At 45.7% G+C, this 23,321-nt stretch overlaps 2 protein-coding genes across 2 annotated transcripts in view; one reads left to right on the forward strand and one right to left on the reverse strand.

Annotated features, from left to right (window-relative positions):
• The window catches only part of KPNA1 (karyopherin subunit alpha 1), a 54,010-nt gene extending 48,233 nt beyond the window's left edge, over nucleotides 1-5,777 (reverse strand). Inside the window, exon 1 of the mRNA XM_054188700.1 lies at nucleotides 5,635-5,777. The gene's annotated coding sequence lies outside the window, so the exon portion shown is untranslated. The remainder of the gene's footprint in view (nucleotides 1-5,634) is intronic.
• A 522-nt stretch (nucleotides 5,778-6,299) lies between these two features.
• On the forward strand, nucleotides 6,300-22,842 carry FBXO40 (F-box protein 40). The gene is made up of 4 exons (XM_054188655.1): nucleotides 6,300-7,074; nucleotides 9,992-10,078; nucleotides 18,449-20,356; nucleotides 22,428-22,842. The coding sequence occupies exons 1-4, from the start codon at nucleotides 7,057-7,059 to the stop codon at nucleotides 22,626-22,628; spliced, it is 2,214 nt and encodes a 737-aa protein (XP_054044630.1). The 5' UTR covers nucleotides 6,300-7,056; the 3' UTR covers nucleotides 22,629-22,842.
• The last annotated feature ends 479 nt before the right edge of the window (nucleotides 22,843-23,321 follow it).

Here is a 23,321-nt window from a genome sequence, read left to right on the forward strand (position 1 = left end):
AAAAGGGAGAAAAGAAAACAGACTGCATTATCTGAATAATGCTGAGGACACCCCATGTCAGGTTTGTAGGGATGTCACATTTCAACAGTGTGATCTCATCTTCTTTAAAGAAACATCACTGAAAAGATTAAGTAGCGATGCATTTACAAGGTTTATTGGAAAATAGTTTTACTAAATGCGGTGTGGGGGCAGGGGGGGCAATAAAAATCAATAAAAGATTATACACATACACTGTATATCTAGCACTTCACTATACATTCACTATCGCCTAGGTATTTCCAAGATGGTTTTGAGTTTCATTTTTTAAAGGTCCGTTTTGACTTGAGATATATCTTTCAAAGTTCCATAAAGCTTTTAACTTGAGCAAGAGTGCAAAAAAACACCAACTCTCAATGCCAGGTCAACTTAAAAGGAAAACAAATTAATTAACTGAGCCTTTCTCATTTGAGTTACAAACACAAAATTCCTTTACTGCATTCAAAGTCATTGCAGTGCAGTAAATCTGTTTAAATGAAAACAAAACAAAACTACCCTGATTTCTATAACCCCACAGTCCACAATCAACCTGAAACCCAAAGTTCCCACGCGTCGTAAAACAAAGCAGCTAGTGATGGGGAATTAAAAACTTTTCAGACACACAAGATTACACCAACATTAAAAATAATTACTTCACTTTAATGCGTCCAGCTACACAAAATAAGAGAAGCAATCACTCCTGTGTGCCAACCTAAAATGTAATCTGGTTTTCTTTTAAAGCAGAGATTAATTTGTATTTTGACTATGATTACAGCACATCTTCCCTGCGCTTACAGAATGACCTGGCCCACAATGTATGTTTTGTAAGGTCATACCTAAAATTCGGATCATTTGAAAAACAACAGTTCTCTCTGTCATTCGACAATCATCATCTGTCAGGAAAAAAAATCATCCTAACATTTCTAACATCCTAACATACCCTAAACATTCTTTACAAGAGAATGAGAGTGCAACTTTCAGCATTTCATATCATGAAAATAAGAAATCCCAGACACTTTAAAAAAATTAGGTTAAAAAAACCCTAAATATTAATTAAGTTGACTTCGTAGTTTCAAGCAACTTTTGTTTGGAGTTGTGAATGCCAGAAGGCACTGAAACCAAACCTACCTCATGCCTCCCCGATGACAAATTTGCCTTCAACAAACTTACTGGTCTCTGTGACTCAGCATTATAAAGATATGTGTGCAAAAGCACAAAATAACAGCAAGTCAAAATGCAACTGACTTCATACTAGCTTTAGGCATCAGCAACCAAGAGAGTCACATAATACTGATGTATCTGCCACATCAAGCCAAAAACCGCAAGAACTTTAAAGCTTGATGACACTCACTCTGCCTCCCCCACCCCATTTACACCTAGTACCCCTCCTACCAAAAGCTCTGGAATCCAACACAGCACATTCACAAAAACAACTCTTTTCCTTTCTGAGCATTTCACAATACAAAAGAAAAAAGAAAAAAAAAAAAAAGAGGTAAAACAAGAAAACATAGGCAGTTAAAGAGGTCACCATGTGGAAGCTACACAAAGGAGTCCAGCATCTTTTAAGAGGCAGTCTCATCCTGCTTCAGACAAAACACACATTAGAACAATCTAACACTAATCACAACATTATTATCTGACTTTACTTAGATTGCGTGCCACCAAAAGGTAGTTCGTTTGCCAAAATTACATTTCCATATATCAACAAGTGAATTGTCTTCTAAGTATAACCTTAGCAATAGATTTGGTAGGCTTACAATACCTTCTTTGGAGATAAATATATTCAGGATCTTTAGCCAAAGGATACTTATTTCTAAAACCAGCATATCACTTAAGTATAATCTCAACTTTATGCTCAGATTGTAAAAAAATAAAATAAAGATCTGTGTGTCAAACTGGTTAGTTTATCACTGAACATATGAATCCTCCTGCTGAGCCTGGCAAGCAGTCTGAACTATCAAATAAAAATAGAAAAAGAGAAAATAATTACATCATAAGGAAGCTTTCAGCAGCTGGTGACTAGCTAAATCTTAAGTCTTACGGTATACTCTGAAAACTCAGGGTCTATTACTCCCTATATACATCCAGGAACACAGTCATATTTCTTTCAATTCTAATGCTTTTTAGCTTCTGCCTCCTCATGACACTAAGCACTAATTACGTTTCAAGAAAGTATCCACTTTATCCCAACTTAAAATTTCTTCTATGTCACTAAACTCCATTTACTCCTGTCTTACATGAATGGATCAACAGAAGTGATAATGCAATGTCCAACCTACCATAACTTCCTACCACTTTTTAATATGCCTCTACTACTAACATCCTTCTTAAAACAGTTATGGTGAAAGGTAATCTACTGTCTTGTCACCTGCCTTAGACTACCTCTACTTTTTATCCTCATAATGAATTATTAAGCCTGCACAATGTTTAATGCAGTTCAAGACGTTCATGAGGTGGCACAATATAATTTGCAGCCCTATTGTTCTACAGATTTTATATTTAGCAGAGGTTTTTACTGAGTGTTTTGTTTAAACTTATTTTTGCTGGTTTTCCAGAGTTTCCCTACCTTCTTCAAAATAATTTTAAAGTACTGATATTTCTATGGGCCTTGCATCCTACTGCTGGCATTTTGTGCCTTGAAAACCCCACATTTGTTCTTGGAACACAAGCAGTTTAATCCACTACTTGCTTGACACAATTCAAAAACTGTAGCAGACCAAGGATGGATTTTTTTCTTCAGAGCAGGAAAAAACCCTGACTTGCTATCGTATTGCTGCCCCTTATCTCTGCAATTTACATCAACATTTTTTCATTAGTATTATTATATTATTTAAATAAGGATTTCCATTAGGCTTTAGCCCCATAGTATGAAGCCGGATAATTTTCATAGCAGTTCAACTTCCACTCTTGTTCTCTGAAAAAAGAGGTGATCTCGGCTTTCTAACTTGCTTGTTCATTACATCATTCCAGAACCTCCCGGTTAGGTATTTCAGCCACTCACAACATTTCATCAAGTGACTAATTCCTTTAACATCAAGTGAGTAATCCCTTTAACATAGGCTTTAACATCAGCCTACTAGGCACACTCACGCCCCTATTCCCTTTGGCCTTCAGAGGCATGTAAACGAACCCATTAAGTGTAGGTATTTGCTACTGCTCTTCTATTTCCCCTTATGTTTCCAATTTACATTAAAATCCCTAACTCTAGTTCACATCGCTTTTTTAATCTGTATTTTATGCTTTTCCAAATAGACTTGTTTTCCAGTTTTCTGGAGGGCACTGTTTTATACCCATTAACATCTTAACCTCTTGCCACAAAGTTATGTTTTCCAACCTAGCAACTTCTTTACTATTGCCTTTCAAGGTATAGTTTCCTTTTGCGTTCCTAAGGATATCAGTTAAGCTCCTCATTTTGCCCCCTCCATGACTTGTAAAACACTTCAGAAGAAAAACTCCACAATCTCATGGAGAAAGAGATAAACAAAGATATCAAAGCAAGCCTGCTAGATACAGGACAGTCTAAAACAAAATGTACCGTTCTGTTCATTTTAGCTTATTCAACAGAGAAGAGCACTGTATTGAAACACTGAAGTTGAAATAAGACTATTAAACAATCTGCTTAAATAAACATTTATGCTTAAAAGTCTCTATAAAGAACTTTTCTGAAGCTGCTACAAGATCTGACTGTAGTACTTTTAGTTCTCATAGTGTCTTTGGCAAGCGCTGCTGACGTGGGCTGTTGCTGCCTTTCCCTTTCTAAATGGACTAAACTATGACTTCTCCAGGAACCAGCACTCAGCTGAATACACAGGACCACATCTGCAAGCCAGTACTGAAGACATCAACACAGAGAACATCAGAAAAAAAAAAAATCAATGGATTGCACACTGAGAGAAAAACAGTAAATATCCCGGTACGGTGTTGGAATGAGAAATGGGATGTGACAAAGATTCAGTTCAGAAGTTGTAGAGAGAGGGGGGAAAAATCCCAAGCCCCCAGAACAGCCATGTTTCTTGGAAGTGAAGCATCATTGCATCTATTTGAAAGATTTTGACAAGGGAACCCATTCTGAGAAAAACCACTACCTCGAATGTCACCTTATCCTACCATGCCTCAAGCTACTCTTCCTTTTCCCTGTGCCCACGGGTATGTCTAAAGGGTAATTAAAAGGTGCAACCACAGTTCAAGTAGAAACAAACTTGTTTTGAACGAGCTAGTTCACATGTCCATGCACGTGGTCATGTTGCAGGGAGAACAGCATAATGAAGTTACAATAAAAACAAGGCCAGATACACCAAAGATTAGACTGATCCAAATTATTAATTTACACAGTGTTCTATTAAACATTCTAATCTAATTGTTAACTGGCATGGGTATATACAAAATAGCTTTACAATAACTAGTTTCTAGAAATAAAGTTGTGATCCCATTTCTGGATAGCCCACAGACATATCCCAACTCTGTGAAGTCTTTCATTAACATTAAGCAGTCAGAGCAGAAAATATGCCAGCAAACAAAAAAATCCAGAGTAACAGCAGCTTGAATAAAGGATAAAGGGACTATTAAACACAACCATTCAGCACCATTTGGGAATTCTGCAGAAACAGCAGCCCAGTATTTTCACAGCTCATGACATATCTTTTCAGCCTGGAGTTTCAGTTTTCATGAAACGCCCTCAAGAGGCAAAGCTTCAAATCATCGCTACGTGTATTCTTGAGCGAGCAATACAAATTTAAAGATTATGAATGGGACGAGTTTCTGCTGGTTATAAGATCTCGGGAGACACGGCCACCACGGCTGCAGAGAAAGCGCGAACCCTTCATCACAAACTGGCAGTCAAAGAGATAATGTTGTTGCTGAGACAGTGTGAGGATACGAGGTGACATTTGCAGGGAGAAGGTACAGCTTTTCTAAGATCAACTAAGATCATAAGGGATAAAAAAAACCGGACAAGCTTAGGAGATCCGGGAGAAAGTTTCCCTCTCCCTCGAGCCGCTCCTCACGCCCCGTCCCGCCAGAGGACCTACACGGCCGGTCCCGCCGGCACCCAGCAGCACCGGGGAAGCCCGTCCTGGCGCCACAGATCTCTCCGACTCCCCGCTGCCGCGCCGCCGACTTCCAAACCCCGAGCGCGGCTCCTCCGCGGAGCCCAGCCCGCCACCGGCCACAAGCCCCGCCGCACCACCAGCCATACTGGAGGGGGGCTGCCGGGGCAGCACCGGCCCGGCCGGGCCGCTCGCCCGGAGCCCCCTCTCCTCCCGCTCCCCTCGGGCGGGCGGCGACCGGCCCCGGCCCACGCGCGCGGCTCCCGCCGCGCCGGCCCCACCCCGCCCCGCCCCGCCCGCGCGGCCCCCGCCTGTTGCACGCGCGCAGGCCTGGGGCTCCCGCCACAGCCGCCGCCGGCACCCTCAAGTCGGGGCCTCCCCCCGCAGCCCGGCCTGAGGCGGCCCCCGACGACCCGTTCCCTCCTCTCGCGCCCGGCTGCCGTTATCCCCCGCTCCGCCGGCTCGGCGCGGCGCGGGCCCGAGAGCGGGGCTCCCCCCAGTCCCGGTGCCACAGAGGACGGCGCTCTCCCTGTTTCCCCAACACAACACAACCCTCCCCCGCCCCGCCTCGTACCTGCTGCCGGCGCGGCCCGGCCCGGCCCGGCCCGGCGCTGTCTCCTCTCGGGCCCGAGGCGCGCGAGCGCCGCTCCCTCCCTCCCTGCCTGCCCAGCGCTGGCTGGCGACGGCAGTGCGCACGCGCGCAGCGCACTGCGTAACTTCCGGCTCTTGCCGCAGCGCACTCTGGGAGGGAGAACCTTTCCGCCAGGCCGGGCTTCGGCTGTCCAAGCCCGGCCCGACCGGCGGCGGCGGCGGCCACCCCTCACGCAGCGGCGGCGCCCTCCTCAGGACGGCGGCGATGGCGCCGGCGGGCCGCCTCCCCCGCGGAAGACTACGGCTCCCGGCATGCCGGGCGCGCCGCTCCCGTCGCAGTGCGCCGCAGGGCATGCCGGGAGCTGTAGTGCGGCGGGGCCGCAGGCGGGAGGGACGGGGGAGGAGGCACCGCCTCCCCGCCTGAGGGGCGGTGGCGGCAGCAGCGGCAGCGGCAGCCGGGCGGGTGGCAGGGCCGGAGGTGGAGGGGGGCTGTGGCGGCCGGGTGCTGCCCTGAGGAGCGTGGCGGTAGCGGGCGCTGCAGCCGCGGGTGGCCGGGGGGTGATAGGCCTCTGGAGGCCGCGGGCCGTAGCGTGCCTCCTGTCAGGGCCGCCGCAAGGGAGCTTCGTGACAGGCAGCGGTAAAAGGGACAGGGACACGCGCACACCCCCAGGGGCCCAGGATAACCTGACGAGATGATATTTCCACTGTAATTAATGCTTCCCGCGTTGCAGGTTACCTAGCGGTGGCCTCGGTGTCGCCACAAACCACGTCACTGCAAGCAAAGCACTGCCGTCCTCTGCGCACGCCAAGGGTAGGGGTGACAGCTGAAACCATTTCACAGGCGGCTGTACGGTAGTAGGACTGAATGCAGACGAGTGGCAGTAATAGGTACAGATGATGGTCAGTGGTCCCATAGTGAGCACGAAAAGCCACAACAGCTGCTAGTCAACAGTGATATATGTGGAGATGTGTACATAATGTTAGGTTGTGTGACAAAAGCTCATCTGCACACCCACAAAGGAGAGCAGGGACAGGACAGCAGGAGGGGGAGCCCAAACAGCACCTTGCTGGGCTGCTCCCAGGCCCATCCCAGGAGCCATCAGCCCACCAAAGGCCCATCTTGGGGAGAACAGCAGCACAGTGGCAGTTGGGAACCCAAATTAAGGACTCGGAGGAAGGGACACCCTGTCCAGGCCCCTCCCAGGGGACCCTCAGCCCCAGAGCACCTTTAGGGCTGAGGGGGTCACCATGATCAGGGCTGTGGGATGGACAATGGGATGCAGGGGAAAAGCATTTGGGGATTGCACAGGACTCATCAGGGGGATGCTTCAGGGAGGAACCAAAGGTGGGAAAGGGAGGGATCTAGGTGATTCATGGAGGAACAACTGTGGGAGAACAGAGAGTTATGGAAATAAATGGGCCGGTAAGTGTCTAAATGATTTGAGATGGTTTGTCTGGCCATGGCCTGCGCCTGATCAGCACAGCCTGTCCCTTCTTCTCATTAACCTCCTTCCTCGATTTGCCCTGGGTGACAGATTCTCATTGCTACCTGTGTGCGGGGGTTTGGGTGCCAGCAGCTGGGCTGGGACTTGAGCCATGGGGCAGCATCCAGTGTGGGCGACTGGCAGCGAGGGTGCAGCTGGACCCACTGGCGAGGCGGCCTGGGGGACAGGGGTGCTGCAAGGGAGGAGCTGGCTGCCAGGGGGACCAGGGAGTCCCAGCAGCTGATGAAGAGTCTGAGGGACCTTGAGTGCCAGAGCATCACAGGGGAGCTGGCTACTGGGGGACCAGGGGGACTGGAGAGACTGGGACTGAGGTGCTGCTACTGGGCAGACTGCCTGAGCCCAGCTGCTGGAGGGAGCCACATTGTGTGTGTATGTGTATATATATATGCGCTCAATAGTGCACCTCCATCCTGCTCTGCCAGACAAGGGGGTGGGATGAGGCTGCTGGCTCGGCCTGTGTTTGTGTGAGTGGTCTGTGTGGCTGGCTGTGTTACTTGTGTGGCCATCTGTGTATATATGTTTCGGGGGTGTATATGTGTGTTTGTTCATGTGCCTGCTGGGAATACAAGCTCAACCTGGCTACTGCTTGGATGCGGGGGTATGGAGCTGCAGCAGCCTTGCCTCTCTCAGGCTACCAGATCTGGTCCGATTTTCCCATATCAATAGATATGTATATTTGTATACATATACAACATACATATCATATACATATAGATAGGTATATTTCATAGGGCTTCTATATAGCACAGTATTTCTACCCACAAAATTGAGATAAGAGAGATTAAAGCAGACAGGCAACAGCTTTCTCTGAAAAATACATGACTGTTACACTTTTCTTTCAGAGATTTGAGGTTTCTTACACCTTGCCATTAAGCACATCTATACTGCAGCAGGAGGTCTGGTTACAGTATTGGTTGGCATTCCTGAGATACCTTGAATCAAATTAGCACAGGTAAGAGCGGTAGTAGAGATCTGCAAGCTCTCCTGTTTTTGCTGAGAGTCTGGTTTCAGATGCAGCTGAGCTAATACAGTGGTGTGCTGCAGGTACAAAGATGAAGTCCTGTTTCCCATCACCTTTGCTCTTCTGCTCCCTTCTCTCCACCACGTACATATTTTCAGGGATGGTGAACTACATCCATTCTGCACATCTTGGGATACCCTGCCCTAAAAGGCCACCACAGATGATGCCTTTTAGGAGTATAGCCATCACTTGCAGACAAGGATTTGCAAAACCTGGCGGCTTGTATTACGTGAGGCTGCGAGGCAGAATACCAAACAGAGTGAGGAAGGCCCAGGGCAGGCTTTTGGGTTCTGCGTGGTCACCAAGCAACACATGGATGCAGTAAAAAGCACCACCAGAGTTCAGAAACATGGAGATCTAAAACCAGGCTGAGATCAGGTGCCAGTAAAATTAAGATAGAAGGTAGCTTCATTTCTGATAACAGCTAATTGTGAATCCCTAAGTATTTTAGTAATCTGGGATGATTCAGCTGGAGGGATTTTACTCCTAAACCAGTAATACAGAATTGGACTGAACTGCAGGGTGAGAGGTGGAAGTGGATGGGGTAAACAGATCAGCGATCATGTTGTGATCAGGTGAAATTTGGGTTTAGGCATGTTACCACTGGCCCCTGTTTTCCCCAGTGCAATGGGATGACAGAAAATGGTATCACGATAATACAGCCCTTTCTAAAAAAGGCCACGCAGCCAGACTGCTAACCATATTTAGCACTACTAAACTACGATTGGCACCAACATGCCTTGGTTGTCACCTACTGACATTTTGTTCAGCCCTAAAAATGAAAACACAGTTGCCTGCACTGTTTCAAACGATGAGAGTCACTGGGGACTCACAGATAGGGAAAGAGAAAGATAAGTCAAAGCAACAAGTTCATCGTGACTTAGGATCTCAGAGCTACCGCCACCACAACCAAAAGGTGTTGTTCTGTGTTTCTGAGTTGGTGAAAAGTGGTCACGTGCAGCAGCAGGGTCACGAGAGCTGTCTTTGCAGCCAGGTGGGGTGAGCACCCACCAGGGAGAAGGAGTGCCTGCCCCATCTGCACCCCTGAACCCCACTGACACGCAGTAGTACCTGTATGTCTGTACTCACCATGCATATGGAATATTCACCATGAAACTCACTGTTTGAAATGCTTTAATGGGTCCACGCTGATGGTAAAATGTGACTGTTCTCCTTTGCTTCCTCAGGTTTGGCTAAGGAAGGGTGACACTGGGAGCTGCACCCTCCAGGCTTCCTCCCGCTGGCTGGTGGGACCCTTTCACTGTGCAGTGGAGGGGCCGGAGCTGCGGAGTCTCCTGGGGCTCCCTGGGAGTCAGGCTGGCAGGTCTGCCCGGCTGCTCAGCTCTGGGCCATTCCTGCTCTCTTTCTGCCTGCCCCTGCCCAGACAGATCAGAAAGCCACCATCGCTGTCTGCACCAGCGGATAGAGTTGGTGACGATGGGAGCCAGGGGCACGGCAACAACTCCAACAGCAGAAACCACAAACTGGTGTGGGCACCAAGGGGAGTTAAGTCGTAAAGGGCAAACCCCCATCAGAGACTGCCAGGGAGCTGATACAGGGCTCTGGGAAGGGTTTTCATCTTTTCCTCTCATGCGGGGGTTACAGAATATTATTGGTTTTGCCTCTTACATCTTCTCTGTGAATTATAACTGCAGAAGTGACAGTGTTAACAAATACAGCGGAATAGACCGCTCTGTAAGCTGAGCTACACGATCACATGCACAGGATTTATTTTTAACATCCCAAAACTACTTGACGTTTCTGCCTGGGTTTGCTCCGTGTCCTCCCATTCTCTCCTCTTTCTTTGCTTGCAGTTCTCCCTCACCCACCTCACTTCAACCCAGCTGGGCAGAACCAGGAGAGCAAGTGTTTGCTACACACACAGGGCCTCTATGATTAAGGTAAGGCTTTGTAAATAGAGTTGAAGTCTTTATTGGTCAAACCTTATGCAATGCAATGGTTACTGTATCGAGCTATGAAAATCAAGACGTCTTCAAAGCAGCCTTGGTGATTAAGATGAATTAGAATAATCAGACACAAGATGTCTTAAATGACACCCTAAAACAGAGGCAGCTGGTAACTGGGAACGTTTCTATGACGTTACTCTCAAAAAAACCAACCCTCCATAATATATTCAGTGGATTAGCAATAGTTTGCAGTGCCTTATCTGGGGTTTAAAAAAACTAAGATGCTGATTCTAAGATGGTAGCTTCAGTAGCAGGACAGATGATAAATCAGAAAATTCAATTTCTGTAATTTTCAAGAAACTCTGAGAAGTAAGAAAATGAGACACAGTAAGGTTTAGAGGAGAGGCACAAGCAATCTTCTGGCAAAAGTCCTAAGCCTTAAAATCCTTAAACGTTTTGTAGATTCAGACTGCAAACTCTATGTTTATACGCCAGAATGAATAATAAGATGATGAAGTAAGAATCACAAGTGTTAGAGGTACTACTGTACCATTTAGAGTTGTGTCTGCTTAGCAATATTTGTTCATGAAACTTTTCTCTTTTGTTTTTATGACCTAGACCTTGACCAGTAGCTCTGAAATTCTCTATGCAGGGCATCTGCCTTGGGCTGGGTTTCTTTTGTTTTGCTTAAAACCATTCACTTGGTTATCTCAAGAAGTTTTCAGAAAAGTATATCAATGAGATTGTTACCAGGGCATAAAATAGAACATGAGCCCAAAGAAAAAAAAACACAGTTTGGAACTTTTTTTTTTCCTTAAACTGCAACTAAACTGGAACCTGTTATTTTAAAGCACTTGCTGAACTCAAACCAAAACCAAACCCATTTCCCAGTTGTCGATGCAAAGTGAGAGTTTGCCTGACTGTGTCTCTTCCAAGGACAGCACAGGGACCCCTCACATGCACGAGAAGCAGCTGAGCAGCTCCACGCCACAGCCTCCCCCTTCTCCCTGTCCTGCCTGTCCCCACACGACTCCCCAACATGCCCAGCAGAAGACCCTGCTGCTGGTCTGCCCTGCCCTGTACCACCAGCCCAGGGAACCACTTCAGCACCTGGAATTTTTGGGGTGGGTTTGTCTCAGGTGGGCTATGGCTACATTGCGCCAGGTAGGGAGGAGCAAGAAATATTGCTGACCCAGGTCTCACAGGAGGGGAGTGCAGTGTGGGGTTTCCACCAGCAGTGCCCACCCTGTGTTACCTGTGCCTCACTGCCCTGAACTCTCCTCTATTCCTCCCACAACAGCACCAGCGCATTTCACTGGACCGAAATTGCAGTAGCAAGTTTTCGGTGCCTCTTTACTGCATGCATGCAGCACAGATTTACCAGGTGAGGGGGAGGCCTGATGATGCAATAGCTTCTCTTGAGCTCCACGCTCCCGCGTGGCAGGTTTAGGGAGCTGAAGAGAAGCTGATGTGCTGCTGTGGGAACCTGAGCAGCACGTGTGCTCTGAAAGGAAAGCAAGGAATGAGCCTGACTGATGCACTGTACCACGGACTTACTCTGTCCCTGTCGTTTTAAAGCATTTGTTTTTCAGTATAAAGCAATTCCAGCTTGTTCAGTAACTGAACCAGTGGTTATCACCATGAAACACCACAGGCTCAACCAGCTGATCCCCAGCTAGAAAATGCAGGGAGTAGCTCCCTAATTGTCACAGCCTCATGCTTCCATCTTTGGGCTTATCTAACAGGTCAGTTGTCTCATGGAAAACCTTTTCATTCTGCATGTCTTATACTGAGGATTTGAGCTTCACCAGAAGGATTGTCCTGGAATCAAAGTGCCCCTAGAAAACCCACGTGGACTTGTTCAAGGTCTGATCCTCAAAGAAACTTTGTCTTGCACATGCTTCTAGAAATTTATTAGTGTTATTGACAAAGTTTTCGTCTGTACTTTTTATTTTCCCTTTCCCCCTACCCTGGGCTGTACCACATTCCCTGCCTGACTCATTTAAAGCTCAGCTGGCAACACGTATACACGAGATCAGTCTGAATGGCAATTGCAGAGCAGGTGTGCCACAAAGGACAGTGACCCTCTATGCCTTAACGCCAAGGCAGTCGCTCAAGCTGTAGCTGTCCCTGCCGTGGGTGTCAAGATGTGGGGCTTGACTCACTTAGGGGGTCACCATGATTCCAGATGGTGGCATTCTTGGTTTTGCTTTTTATTTTGTGTTGAAGGATGGGACTGCAGAAAAAGTAGGCTCCCGAGAATCAGGTACAAGTGCAGTACAGTACAGTTTCCAATGCCATAGTGTTTTCTTCCTCAGCTCCTAGAAATAACTATATCCGTGTAGCAAAAGGAGACCCAAGCCAGATTTCTTGCCGAGGTTAAGTACATAGTGATTGAGGACAAGCACTGCACAAAAAGAGAAGAGAATCTCTAGTTTAAGGAGACTCTAGATGCTCTCCTAGAAAATGTGATTCTACAGCTGGCTCTGACAGGGTTTTTTGTGCAGGAGGCATGCAACTTCAAGTGAAACATCAGAACCTGGCATCTTCATGCTTGGTTGTGCGTATATTTATTCATTTATTTATATAAAATATTCTATTTATTTTCATCTTTCTATACTTTAATTCTACATCTGCCAAATAGAAGTAATAGTATCTTTTCGCCTCAATTGCACCTCTAGTACTGCAAAGATAAATTCATTATTGTTTGTGAAGCCCCTTGGATACTAACATAGTAAATATATTGAGAAACCCTGTAAGGAAATCAATAACTCTGTATTCACCTCAGGATTTAAGTGTTATGATAAAAATGAGATAAGCACTACGTACCTGGTAACAAGGATTAAAAGAAATCGACAATACCTCCTATCTGCCCTGTACACTCCACCAAAAATATTCACATTTCTTGAAAATATCTTTCTGTTGTAACATTATATATAACTTTAACATTCTTGGCTCCAGAATTTGGATGCAAACTTTCCTGAGATTGTTTTAAGTGCTCCTCATCACATTGTGAATCTTAGAAATATTGTTTTATGTTTATTTGCAATCTCATCTCAGAGGCACTCTTTAAGGTAATTATCTGGGGTTTCAGATGGCCCTTTTTGATGGTTCTTTAAACTGCGAGACATCCCTTGATTCTGTGATAAGGGCTTAGGTATGATGTGTAACCTTAGTATGTGATATGATCAGTCACATATAGCAAATACCAAATAAGAAAACAGTTGTGTTGTTTTAGATCATTGACTGCAACTGAATTAAATGTATATTTACTGAAAATAAATTGTAATTTCTTTATAAACTGTAAGTTATTGTCACTGAACAGATCTGCCCCAGACACAGACATATCTGCAGTCAAAATAGCAGCTGTATATTTTTAAACCTTACTTGATTTGCTGTCATGACGGTCTAAAAATAAAGATTTACCAAAGTGGACAGACTGTGGACTGTAATTTGCATCCTTTCTTTCCACAGTTGACTGAACATGATTCAAGTAAGCGTTTCTGGTTTGATTTTTTTTCTAACCCAGCTCTCAGGAAAGTTTTTCAAGTTGCAGGGAAACAAGAAGTGTATGGGTTGAGAGAAATGTTTCATCACCTGACATATTTCTGTGTCCCCTGCCTCTGGATGTTATGTATCAAACTTACTGAAGCAAGGATTTGTAAACTTCCCGCTCAGGGGTTTGAAAGTTGTAGTTTGTGTACTGACAATAATACCATCAACTAAACAACACAGCTGACTAGATCATCAGTTAAAATGCAGAGCTCCGGATTACTGGCATGTCAGAATAGAAGAAGGATTCAAACCCTGATAAATACCAGAAAAGTTTTCTCTCCCTTCTTCCTGTCCTCCCGCTTCACAGATTGGACAAGAAGAGAGATACAGAAATCATTTGTTAACAGGACAGCATATACAAGTTAGAGATGAAGTAAACTCAACTGAAAATGGCACATCTGAACAATGATAAGGACTTATTCTGGACCTGAATGCTCTGATACGGTCACTTTTGATAAACAAAGCATGTGTTTTCTTTCTCTACGTGTGATTCAGATGGGGTTCTTTCAGCATGCAACGGCGTGAAAGCAGGCTCCTCTCCAGAAACTTTGCAATCAGCCCTTTCTGTGATCCTTTTGGAGAACTATAAGGCCCCTGCCTCAGGTGTATTTTTATTTATCAATTATTTCTCTCTGAGAGTTGGTTTGGCAGTGGAAAGTATTGTTCGCACGTTCATGTTTTTATTGCGGTGTAATGTACCCAGCCTTCCTCTGACCTTATGCAAGTCATAGCTGGGACTATTTTTAGAGATTATATTTGCAGCAAAATGCTACAAGAATGAGAGCAGCAAGGATGCTGCCAATGTGAAATAAATCCATCTGTATCTCCTTCTTCTCTGAGCAGCATAAAAGTAGATGTAACTAAACAGCCTATAGCAGGACAGATGACACCCTAAACCACATGTATTTGAGGGCTGGACGTGGCCGGGGCCACTCTGGGCAGCACCCTGGTGTCACCTCTCTGCAGAAGCCAGTGCTTCCCAGGACAAGGCAGGGAATGTTATAGTGGATGGTCACAAAATATTGTTCTTCTGCATTGCTGTCTCGAGCTCTTTCCCTGCAAACAAAGGTGAAGGTACTTGAGGCTTATACTTCAGAGTGTAAGTGTGCCCCTAGGTAAAGGGACCACAGAGGACTTGTTCCTTTACTCTGCAGGACCAAGGAGGAATGGGATACACTAAGAGACGTAAACAGGTATTGGTCAGCGTTGGAAGCTGCAATGAAGAACAAAGATGTGTTGAGCAATTAATGCACATCAAATTCGAAGACGAGTGTGTGGTCTTTGGTGACTGCAGGAATCCATGCATCGCCTTTCCCAAGCATCTTTCCTTCTCCTGCGTTGCTCATGGCTTCCATTGCCTAGATGTGAAAGACGAGAAGTTAAAACAGCGCCTTCAAGAAAGAGAGGGGAAGCAGCTTCGGGTGGCATCTGTTCCCCTTGAGCCTAAACCTACTTCCTCTGCAGCACAGGTCTCCTTAGGGATAGGTCAATTCAGCCTGGGGTTGCAAAAGCGCTCACATCGAGGTAAAGGACACTCCTGTATTTTCTTTAACCTTAGGAAAAAAAAAAAACAAAACATAGTTTAAATTTTTTTTACTAATAACGTGTATTTTTTCCAAGAGCCCAATGAGAGGCTGCTGGGCCTGTGGTAGTTCCTGCTGTGGTGCGAAGACTTGCCAAAAATCTTTGTCTCATTTTCACTAAAAAAAAGTGCTCTGAGTCCTGTTTGGAAATAGAACTACAGTTCCTCCCGATCATTAGCTTTTTTCCTTCCACAAAGACTCTCAGTAGACTGAACCAAGCAGAAATGCAGCCTCTACAGTCGTAAGTCTGGACTTTTCTGCTTGCGGCAGCTCTTCTTTGAGCCAAGTTACTGAGGCCAGTTGAAGGTATCCAGGGAAGCAGCTCCAAGTAGTGACTGAGCAGCCTCTAGTCCTCTAATCCAACGACTGTGTATGAGGGGAAAGGACCACAGGAGGTCCTACATGTTCCCCCTAAAGAGCATCTCTTGCGGACATTGTTGAAGAAGACTCCTGGGCTGGGTGGATCACCACCCAGAATGTCATTTCTTATGTTCTTAGGTTTTTTACAACAGAAGGCATGCCTCATGCTAATCACCATCTCCATTTTCTTGCTGTCGGACTCTGCTTCTGTTTTACCGTGTTTAGGGTGAAGTGAGAGCTATTGCCGGAAATTATTGCAAGGGTAGAGATATTGTGAGCAAGGGCAACTGAGAACTTTTGGAAGCAGGCCTCATAAGTGCACTGATTTTAGTAATTAAACTAATTTAATTAGTTTAATTACTTACTGGGACTAGACTTACTGGGAAAGAACAAAAAAAAAAAAACAATAATGAAAGCAAAGCAGATCAGTGGTTCATTCTGACACCAAGCTAGTAATCTGGTAGTGGTAACTTTTTTATATAAGGATCTTTGTATATCATGTTCTTGTACTTCTGCTTTTTGTTGTTGGATCTTGTCCTGGTTTGAGGTAAAACAGAACCTATTTTCTGTTCACTAGTTTTACTTTGCAGCTAAACCTCTTCTAACCAACTGAACTCTCTGAAATTAACAGCATATTGTCCAGATACTGTTCACTCTCAGGGAGAAAAGACCTGATTGTTTCTAATTTATGCCAAGGAATGATATGCAGAGAGGCTCTCACTTACTGCTATAACAGCCAAGGTCAGCGAACTTCGCTATTTGCCCCGTTAGAGGGTCGGAAACGGAAAAGTGTAGAGGGGTCCCACCTGTGTGGGGGAGGGGACAGGGCAGGTGACCCAAAACTGACCAACAGGGGTATTCCATCCCATCTGCCCCATGCTCAGTATAAAAGCTGAGGGATCAAAGGGTCAACTCTTTTTCTTTAATGGCCAGCACTCGAGGAGGACTCTGTTTATCTGCCTTTGATCCCAATCCGGGCATTCCTGAATCCAGATTCGGAATCCAGCTCCTGTCCATCACTGAGTCCAGTCTGGGACTTACCCAGTGCCTGCCGGTGATGTGATTGTTATCCTGGGAGCTCAATACTGGTTTTGTATATATTGTATATACTTCATTATTTCCTTTTCATTATTTTATTAATATTTTCATTGAAGTAGTTTATTTTTTTCTAAACTCCTAAGTGTCTTTCTCTCTTTCCCTCCTCTCTTGAGAGTGGTGGGGGAGAGCATCTGTCATTCATTTCAGTGGCCAGTCTGGCACAAACCACGACAGATCTCAGGAAAATTGTATCTCCTTCTTTTATCAAAGGTTTTAAAGGGGAGGAGAGGAAAAAAATACATATATATTTTGAAACCGCATTAATATGGAAACATGAGAACTGAAATGCATCCTTCCTTAAGAAAACATTTAGCCTGTTTATATAATAAAGCTGGTTGAAATTTCTGAGGCATTTGTTTTGGCATCCTCAACTTGTTCTTTTAATCCAGTCTGTTGGTTGCAAAATGTTAAATTCATGGAGCTGGCTGGTGGCAGCTGAATTTATGAAATGGTGACTGGTATTTTTTATTACTTGTTGCCTGGGACCTTTTTCTCTATTTTCTGTCCCCTTGTGGTGTCATTAACGCCTTCATAAACTGAATCTAACATATGATCAACTCAGGATCATCCGTTCGGTTCCAGGTAATGTTTGACACTGACTTGTCAGAAGTACATAGGATGAACTGAAAAAGTAGAGCAGTGGTGACTGCTTTTTGTAGGATCACGCTCTAAAATAGATCCCAAAGGAATAAAAATGGATTCTTTCTCAAAGAGGTACCCTGTAAAAGGCATGCTCGGAGCTGCCCTCTCCCCTGCTCCGTCACAGGAAGGGAAAAGCTCTGTTGAGGTTAGACTTTTGTCACTCCCCTTCTGCCCTAACTGCACGTAGTGGTGCTGAGCTGAGGATGAGATAAACCATACCTGCCGCCTTCTCCTCCTTCCTATCTGCTTGGAATTCACTGGTGAAAGGACGGGGAAGGAAGGTGAAAGACAGTTTGTAAAAAAAAAAAAAAGTGAAAGAAAATGGATCTAACCGGGTGAGTATAACCATGCAACAAGCCCCCACTGCACTCCGGAGCTTCTCTCCAAAACGCAGACCAAGGCATCGCCTTATTCCAGGTTTTGATGCCTGAAAGTAAATGTAGCAAGTAAACCTGCCCGAAGGAAAGTCCCCTGCAGTATCTGTTCCACGACATGTAGGCATCATCTAGGAGAGTCAGGGTAAATCAGAAAAGCAGAGTAAGGAAGGACAGGCAAACCAGCCTTTACCCAGGCTGGTTTCCACGCTGGGAACTGGGATCGTGATGGTAATCCTCACTCTCAGCCTTGCTGGTGTAGAGCAAAGGGAGGTTCATTTGCACAACACTCATGTCTTTATGGGGGGGATGAGAAGACTTGTAGGCCAAATGACCAGATAATTTTTCAAGAGAGGGGAAAGAAACGTCATCTTTCCTACTCAAGCAGCATTGAGGAAGTGGGGAGCTCCCTCACTGTGCCTCTGTCAGTCTTGATTGCAGCACCTTGGTATAGATAGACCCAGTGTAAATATTGGGACGGAAAACAGCTTGCTCCCAAACCCTGGCTGCCTCTACTGAACTAATGAGTAAGGACCTTATCTATATCCATGCTGCTATCAGGCCACTCTATACCGTATCAGTGCTGATACGTGACTGTACGGAGCTGGCAGTCACTTGCCCACAGCCTTATTCCCACCGGAGGTGCATATGAGCACCTAACACATAGAAACCAAGCATGGGCACGGACAGCCTGTGGCCGTTCTTGCTCCTTCAGGCAATAACTCTTGTCTTCTTATCTTTGCTGCACACAGCACCGGGCTCAGAAGCCTCCCCCTGGGCAGCACAGGCACTGCGAGAGATGTTTCAACCGTCACTGCCGCGCACCAATTGAGCCCTCCGTCTCCTGCATGGTGATCAGCTGCCGCTTGCACTGCGGGGCCACCTTCCACATGTGCAAGGAGGAGGAGCACCAATTGCTCTGTCCCTTAGAGCAGGTCTCCTGCCTCAACTCAGCCTATGGCTGCCCTTTTTCCATGGCCCGCTTTAAGCTGGCGAAGCACCTCCAGGTCTGTCCAGCCAGCGTCGTCTGCTGCTCGATGGAGTGGAACCGCTGGCCAAACGTGGATTCAGACACAACTCTCCACAAGAACATTATGAAGGAGACCTTGAATGAAGAGTGCTTGGACACAGCCTTGGCGCTAAGAGACCAGAAGATACTTTTCAGGACTTTGAAAATAGCCGACTTGTTTCCAGAGTGGAGGAAAAAGGATGAAGTGGAAAAGTTAATGGACGAAGCCGTGGCTGGGGAAGAAGGTGCTGTGGGAGGAGTAGCCTGTGGTTCCCAAGAGGGTGATGACCAGTTGTCCGAGCTCAGCCAATGTGAGCGTGAACATTTGGCAAAGGACAAAGAAGGAATGGATCTGGGGAGTTACAAAACCTGGGAGAACATTTTCAGCAAAGAGCTACAGGCTTGCAAGGTAACGGGCTCAGCAGCCAGCGCAGGACAAAAGACAGAGGAGGCTTCCAAGAAAACAGCATCAGTGCCTCATGCTGCTAGCTCCACAGAGAAGGCAAAGGAAGTACCTGAGGGTGCAGGTGCGGGTACAGAGGCAAAAGACCAAAAGCCTGAACAAGTAACATCAAACACAGAAATGACAGGACTGGCTCCCTGGCAAGAAGGTGTCCTGGAGAGGCTGAAGAAGGAAGTTGGTGTAGGTGATTACAACATGTATCTGGTACATCATGGGGGAATGCTCATCCGCTTTGGCCAGCTAGCTGCTTGCACGCCCAAGGAAAAAGACTTTGTCTACGGGAACTTGGAAGCTCAGGAGGTGAAGACTGTTTACACCTTCAAAGTGCCAGTTAGTTACTGTGGAAAAAGAGCACGACTAGGAGATGCACTGGGCCACAAGATGCCATCTTCAGACAAGTCAGTAGATACCTCAGAATTGGGAATAAACGTAGAAGAACTACCTAAAGCAAATATAGTTACAGCCACATTGCTGTGTGCACTGGAAAAAGAGCTGAAAGGTCACGAGATCTCTGAAGCAAGGGGTATCGATGGACTTTTTGTGGATTTTGCAACACAGACATACAGCTTTCCTCTGGAGCCCTTCCCCTCCAACGCTGTTCTAGCAGATATTCTGGATGAAAAAAGCCCGCCAGAACTCCACGTGGAGCTCTACACTGAATGCGTAACCAGAAGACACAACAAAAGCAGTTCAGCTTTCACGTTCACTTGCAGGCATTTCTTCAGGAGAGATGAATTCCCATCCCACTTCAAGAATGTGCACGCTGATATCCAGTCATGCCTGGATGGATGGTTCCAGCATCGCTGCCCGCTGGCCTACTTAGGATGTACTTTTGTTCAAAATCACTTCCGCCCTGATGGACTTAAGGCCAAGGTTATATACAGCAAGCCTCTCAAGACATTTGCTATTAAGCCAGAGGTGGACCCTGTCCTTGCTGAGTCAGGGAAGTGCAGTTCCACAGTGGCTAACCAAGGGGGAAATAAGGACTTGCTGAGCGGCCTCCCAGTGGAAGTGCTCAAGTACATTGCAGGGTTCCTGGACAGCTTCAGTTTATCTCAGCTATCGCAAGTGTCAGTGCTGATGAGGGACATCTGTGCCACTCTTCTTCAAGAGAGGGGAATGGTCCTGCTGGTCTGGGAGAAAAAAAGATATTCCCATGGCGGTACCTCATGGAAAGCTCGCAAAAAGGCAAGTGACTGTGATGCTGGGAAAAAGGCAGCCGTGGGTTCTCTCCAGATAAAACACAAGCATAGCAAGGGATGCAGATGTGGGGAAGGTTCATGAGCTTGTGAATATGCACAATAATTGTCAGGGGTCAGGGCTGTAAAATGCAGTACATCTAGTGAAGCTAGGAAGGTGTAAATGGACATCTGACTAGCTGAAAGTCCCCACCCAAGCTTGTCTTGGGTAACCTGTTTGCACGTGCACTGGTTTTGGGCACTGGGAATTGAGAATTCCTGATATTTAAAGGTTATACGTGGATTATTGAGGAACTTGAAGTTCGTACTTTTTTTTGTTCTTCACAAGCTGATTTAGGGTATGCCAAAACTAAAAGATGCTTTAGAATGCCAAGACGGTAAGGAACAAGGAGACGTGGCTGTGAAGGGAGCTCAGGCATTCGCATCAGCCACCGAGGGCTTTCATGATTAGTGGTTCGCAGGATTGCCATGAGTGTCTGACCCGTTGGGCTGTGAGCATCTGAGGGAGCAGCATGGGTGTAGGAAGCCTTCTTCTGCAAAGCTGGTCTCCCACTGCTTGTGCTGGAAAATTACCACCCTTACTGGCTGTTCAGGCAGTCTGGAAGAAATATGTAAAGACAGCTCAGTCTAAGTGCTAGTTGAACCATAGTTATTACAGGTTTTTTTCTATCTGATAGCGTTGCAGCTGCTCTAACATAAAACTGTTTGAAAGAATAACGTGAGAGACTCCAGCATGACGAAGCAGACAAGACAGAGATCTAGGAAAAATTAATTTAGAGGTCCAGGGAAGACTCCCAGAAATTATTTAAGGACCTGGCTTTCAAGCAGACCCCTGAAGATCTCCACTGATTGATTCTTATCAAAGGGAAGCATAGCAGTTTATGACTCTTCATTAAGAGAAAGTGCTCTTTATTAAGAGAAAACATGAAGTGTGGTGAATTCAAAATCTGTGTAGCAAAGTTTGGTGGCTGCAAGTTGAATTAGCCCAATCCAAAACAGGAATTAGCCACTGAAATAATTTACTGGAGGATGTGGCTTCCTGCAGAAAAAAGAAGAAATTCTTCCTGAGCAATCATATAGCAATTAACTTCAATTACTGCAGTGCAATTTCAAACCAGCAGCATTGAATATAAGGACTGTCTAACCCTTTTCATGTTAGCTCTCTGTTCTGGCCACACATGAATCTTTTTTCCAATGCACAGACTCTGCTTGAAAACATTCTGTTTGTAATTAGTCTGAATTCCTTGACTACCCTGTATAGTAGCTATGATTACTTAGGACTAGGACAGACTCAAGTAATGTTCAGCGTAGCACACCCGCATACTGTCCCTATTCCACAGGAAGAAACATTTTTAGGGAGAAGAACTATGGCTTTAAAAATTCATTTGATTTAATGGTATATGGCAAATATTAAAGTGACTTAATCACAGTCTTATCACTGTATGCTAGTATATCACTAAGCGGTATGTGGTATCGCTGCAAACAGAATCAGAAAATTTTAACTGCATATTTCTATTTTTTACAAGCTTGTATGTCCTCTAAGAACAGCTTTAACCTTAGATTTCCCAGGCTTATTTTGGGGTGGGGCGAATAACAACAGTGTTGTAACGTTAATTACTTTGAAGTTGCTGATAGATGCTTTGGAAGGTCTTTACGAAGTCAGGTTTCTTTGAGATATGTATCACACAAGTATGCTGTAGTCACTTTCCTTTATAAACACCTTGGATCACGCTGTACATGTGCTGGAGTTTTCTGTGGAGGTGCGGTGGTCAGGTGTCCTGGATTTCCTCATGCCCTGCCCTGGATTGGCACCAAAAACTGTAGAAAGATATTTTCCCGTTAAAAATGGCAGGTGATGACTGAAGCAGCAAAACCAGCGAGTATGAGGTGTATTGTTATATAGACCCCATTTTTATGCTGGCCCTGCACAATCAGGTGTTCAGTAGCCTGTCCAGTAAAACACACCCACTATAAGCATGCAGAGATTTTTTAAATCCTCTTCTATTTTTACCAGCATTCCCGTTTTCTCTCCCCAATTCCTCTCCCCTTTCCCATATTAGATCTGGCAGTTCAGCAGCCTGTTCTCCAGAGTTAACAAATGGCAACGCAACGACATCGGAGCCTGCATGTCGGAGCACCTGAAGAATTGTCCCTTCTACCAAGTGGAGCACAAGACGGACCCCGTGCTGCTGACAGGCATGTGCGAATCTCGAGAGCAGGCTCGGAAGACTTTGGTTTCTACTTTCAAGCGCAGAGTCTGAACGATCCGCTTCCCTTCCGCCACGCTCCTTTCAGGGCCCTCGAAAAGAAGATTCGGGAATTGGGGTGTGAAGAAAGATTGTTGCTTCCAACTCTCCTTTGGACGTACAAAACTGGCTTCTCCCCAGCCGCGTTTGGAACATCCTGTATCTTTTTTTTTTTTTTAATTTCCTGCATTAATTTAATTGTTAAAACTGCATCCACTGCTCACTGATACCGTGTGCTTTCAGTTTATGTTTCTGTTCCTTGTTTAATACAGCCTCCTGGAGAAAGCAATAAGGATCTTGTTTGAAACAACATCTTCGTAACCTTGAAGGTAGGCTGCTGCTCCTGTACCATGTCCCTGAGAGAAGCAAAAGCAGTTAATGTACGTAGCACGACTAGGTCTGAAACACCTTAGTTTTGGCTGGAGACACAAGTTCTGGGAGCACAGGCAGATGCCCTCCTGCCCAGCAAATCTAGGGACTGCTAATCTCTTCTGAGATGTGAGCAAAAGAAAAGGAGCCCCCAAAGTCAAGCGCATAGATTAAGACTCAGGAATGCACCATACAGCCACAGACCATCATTCAGGGCCCTGATTCAGGCAAGCGTGCCCAGTTCGCACAGAGTTTGAGCACAAGCCTAAAGCTGAGCTCATGGGAACACTCAAACCCAAGCAAAGCAAACAAACTTGCTCTTTGTTAGAAACAACCAAG

Source organism: Rissa tridactyla, chromosome 1 (assembly GCF_028500815.1).
Source record: "Rissa tridactyla isolate bRisTri1 chromosome 1, bRisTri1.patW.cur.20221130, whole genome shotgun sequence".
NCBI classification, from domain to species: domain Eukaryota; kingdom Metazoa; phylum Chordata; class Aves; order Charadriiformes; family Laridae; genus Rissa; species Rissa tridactyla.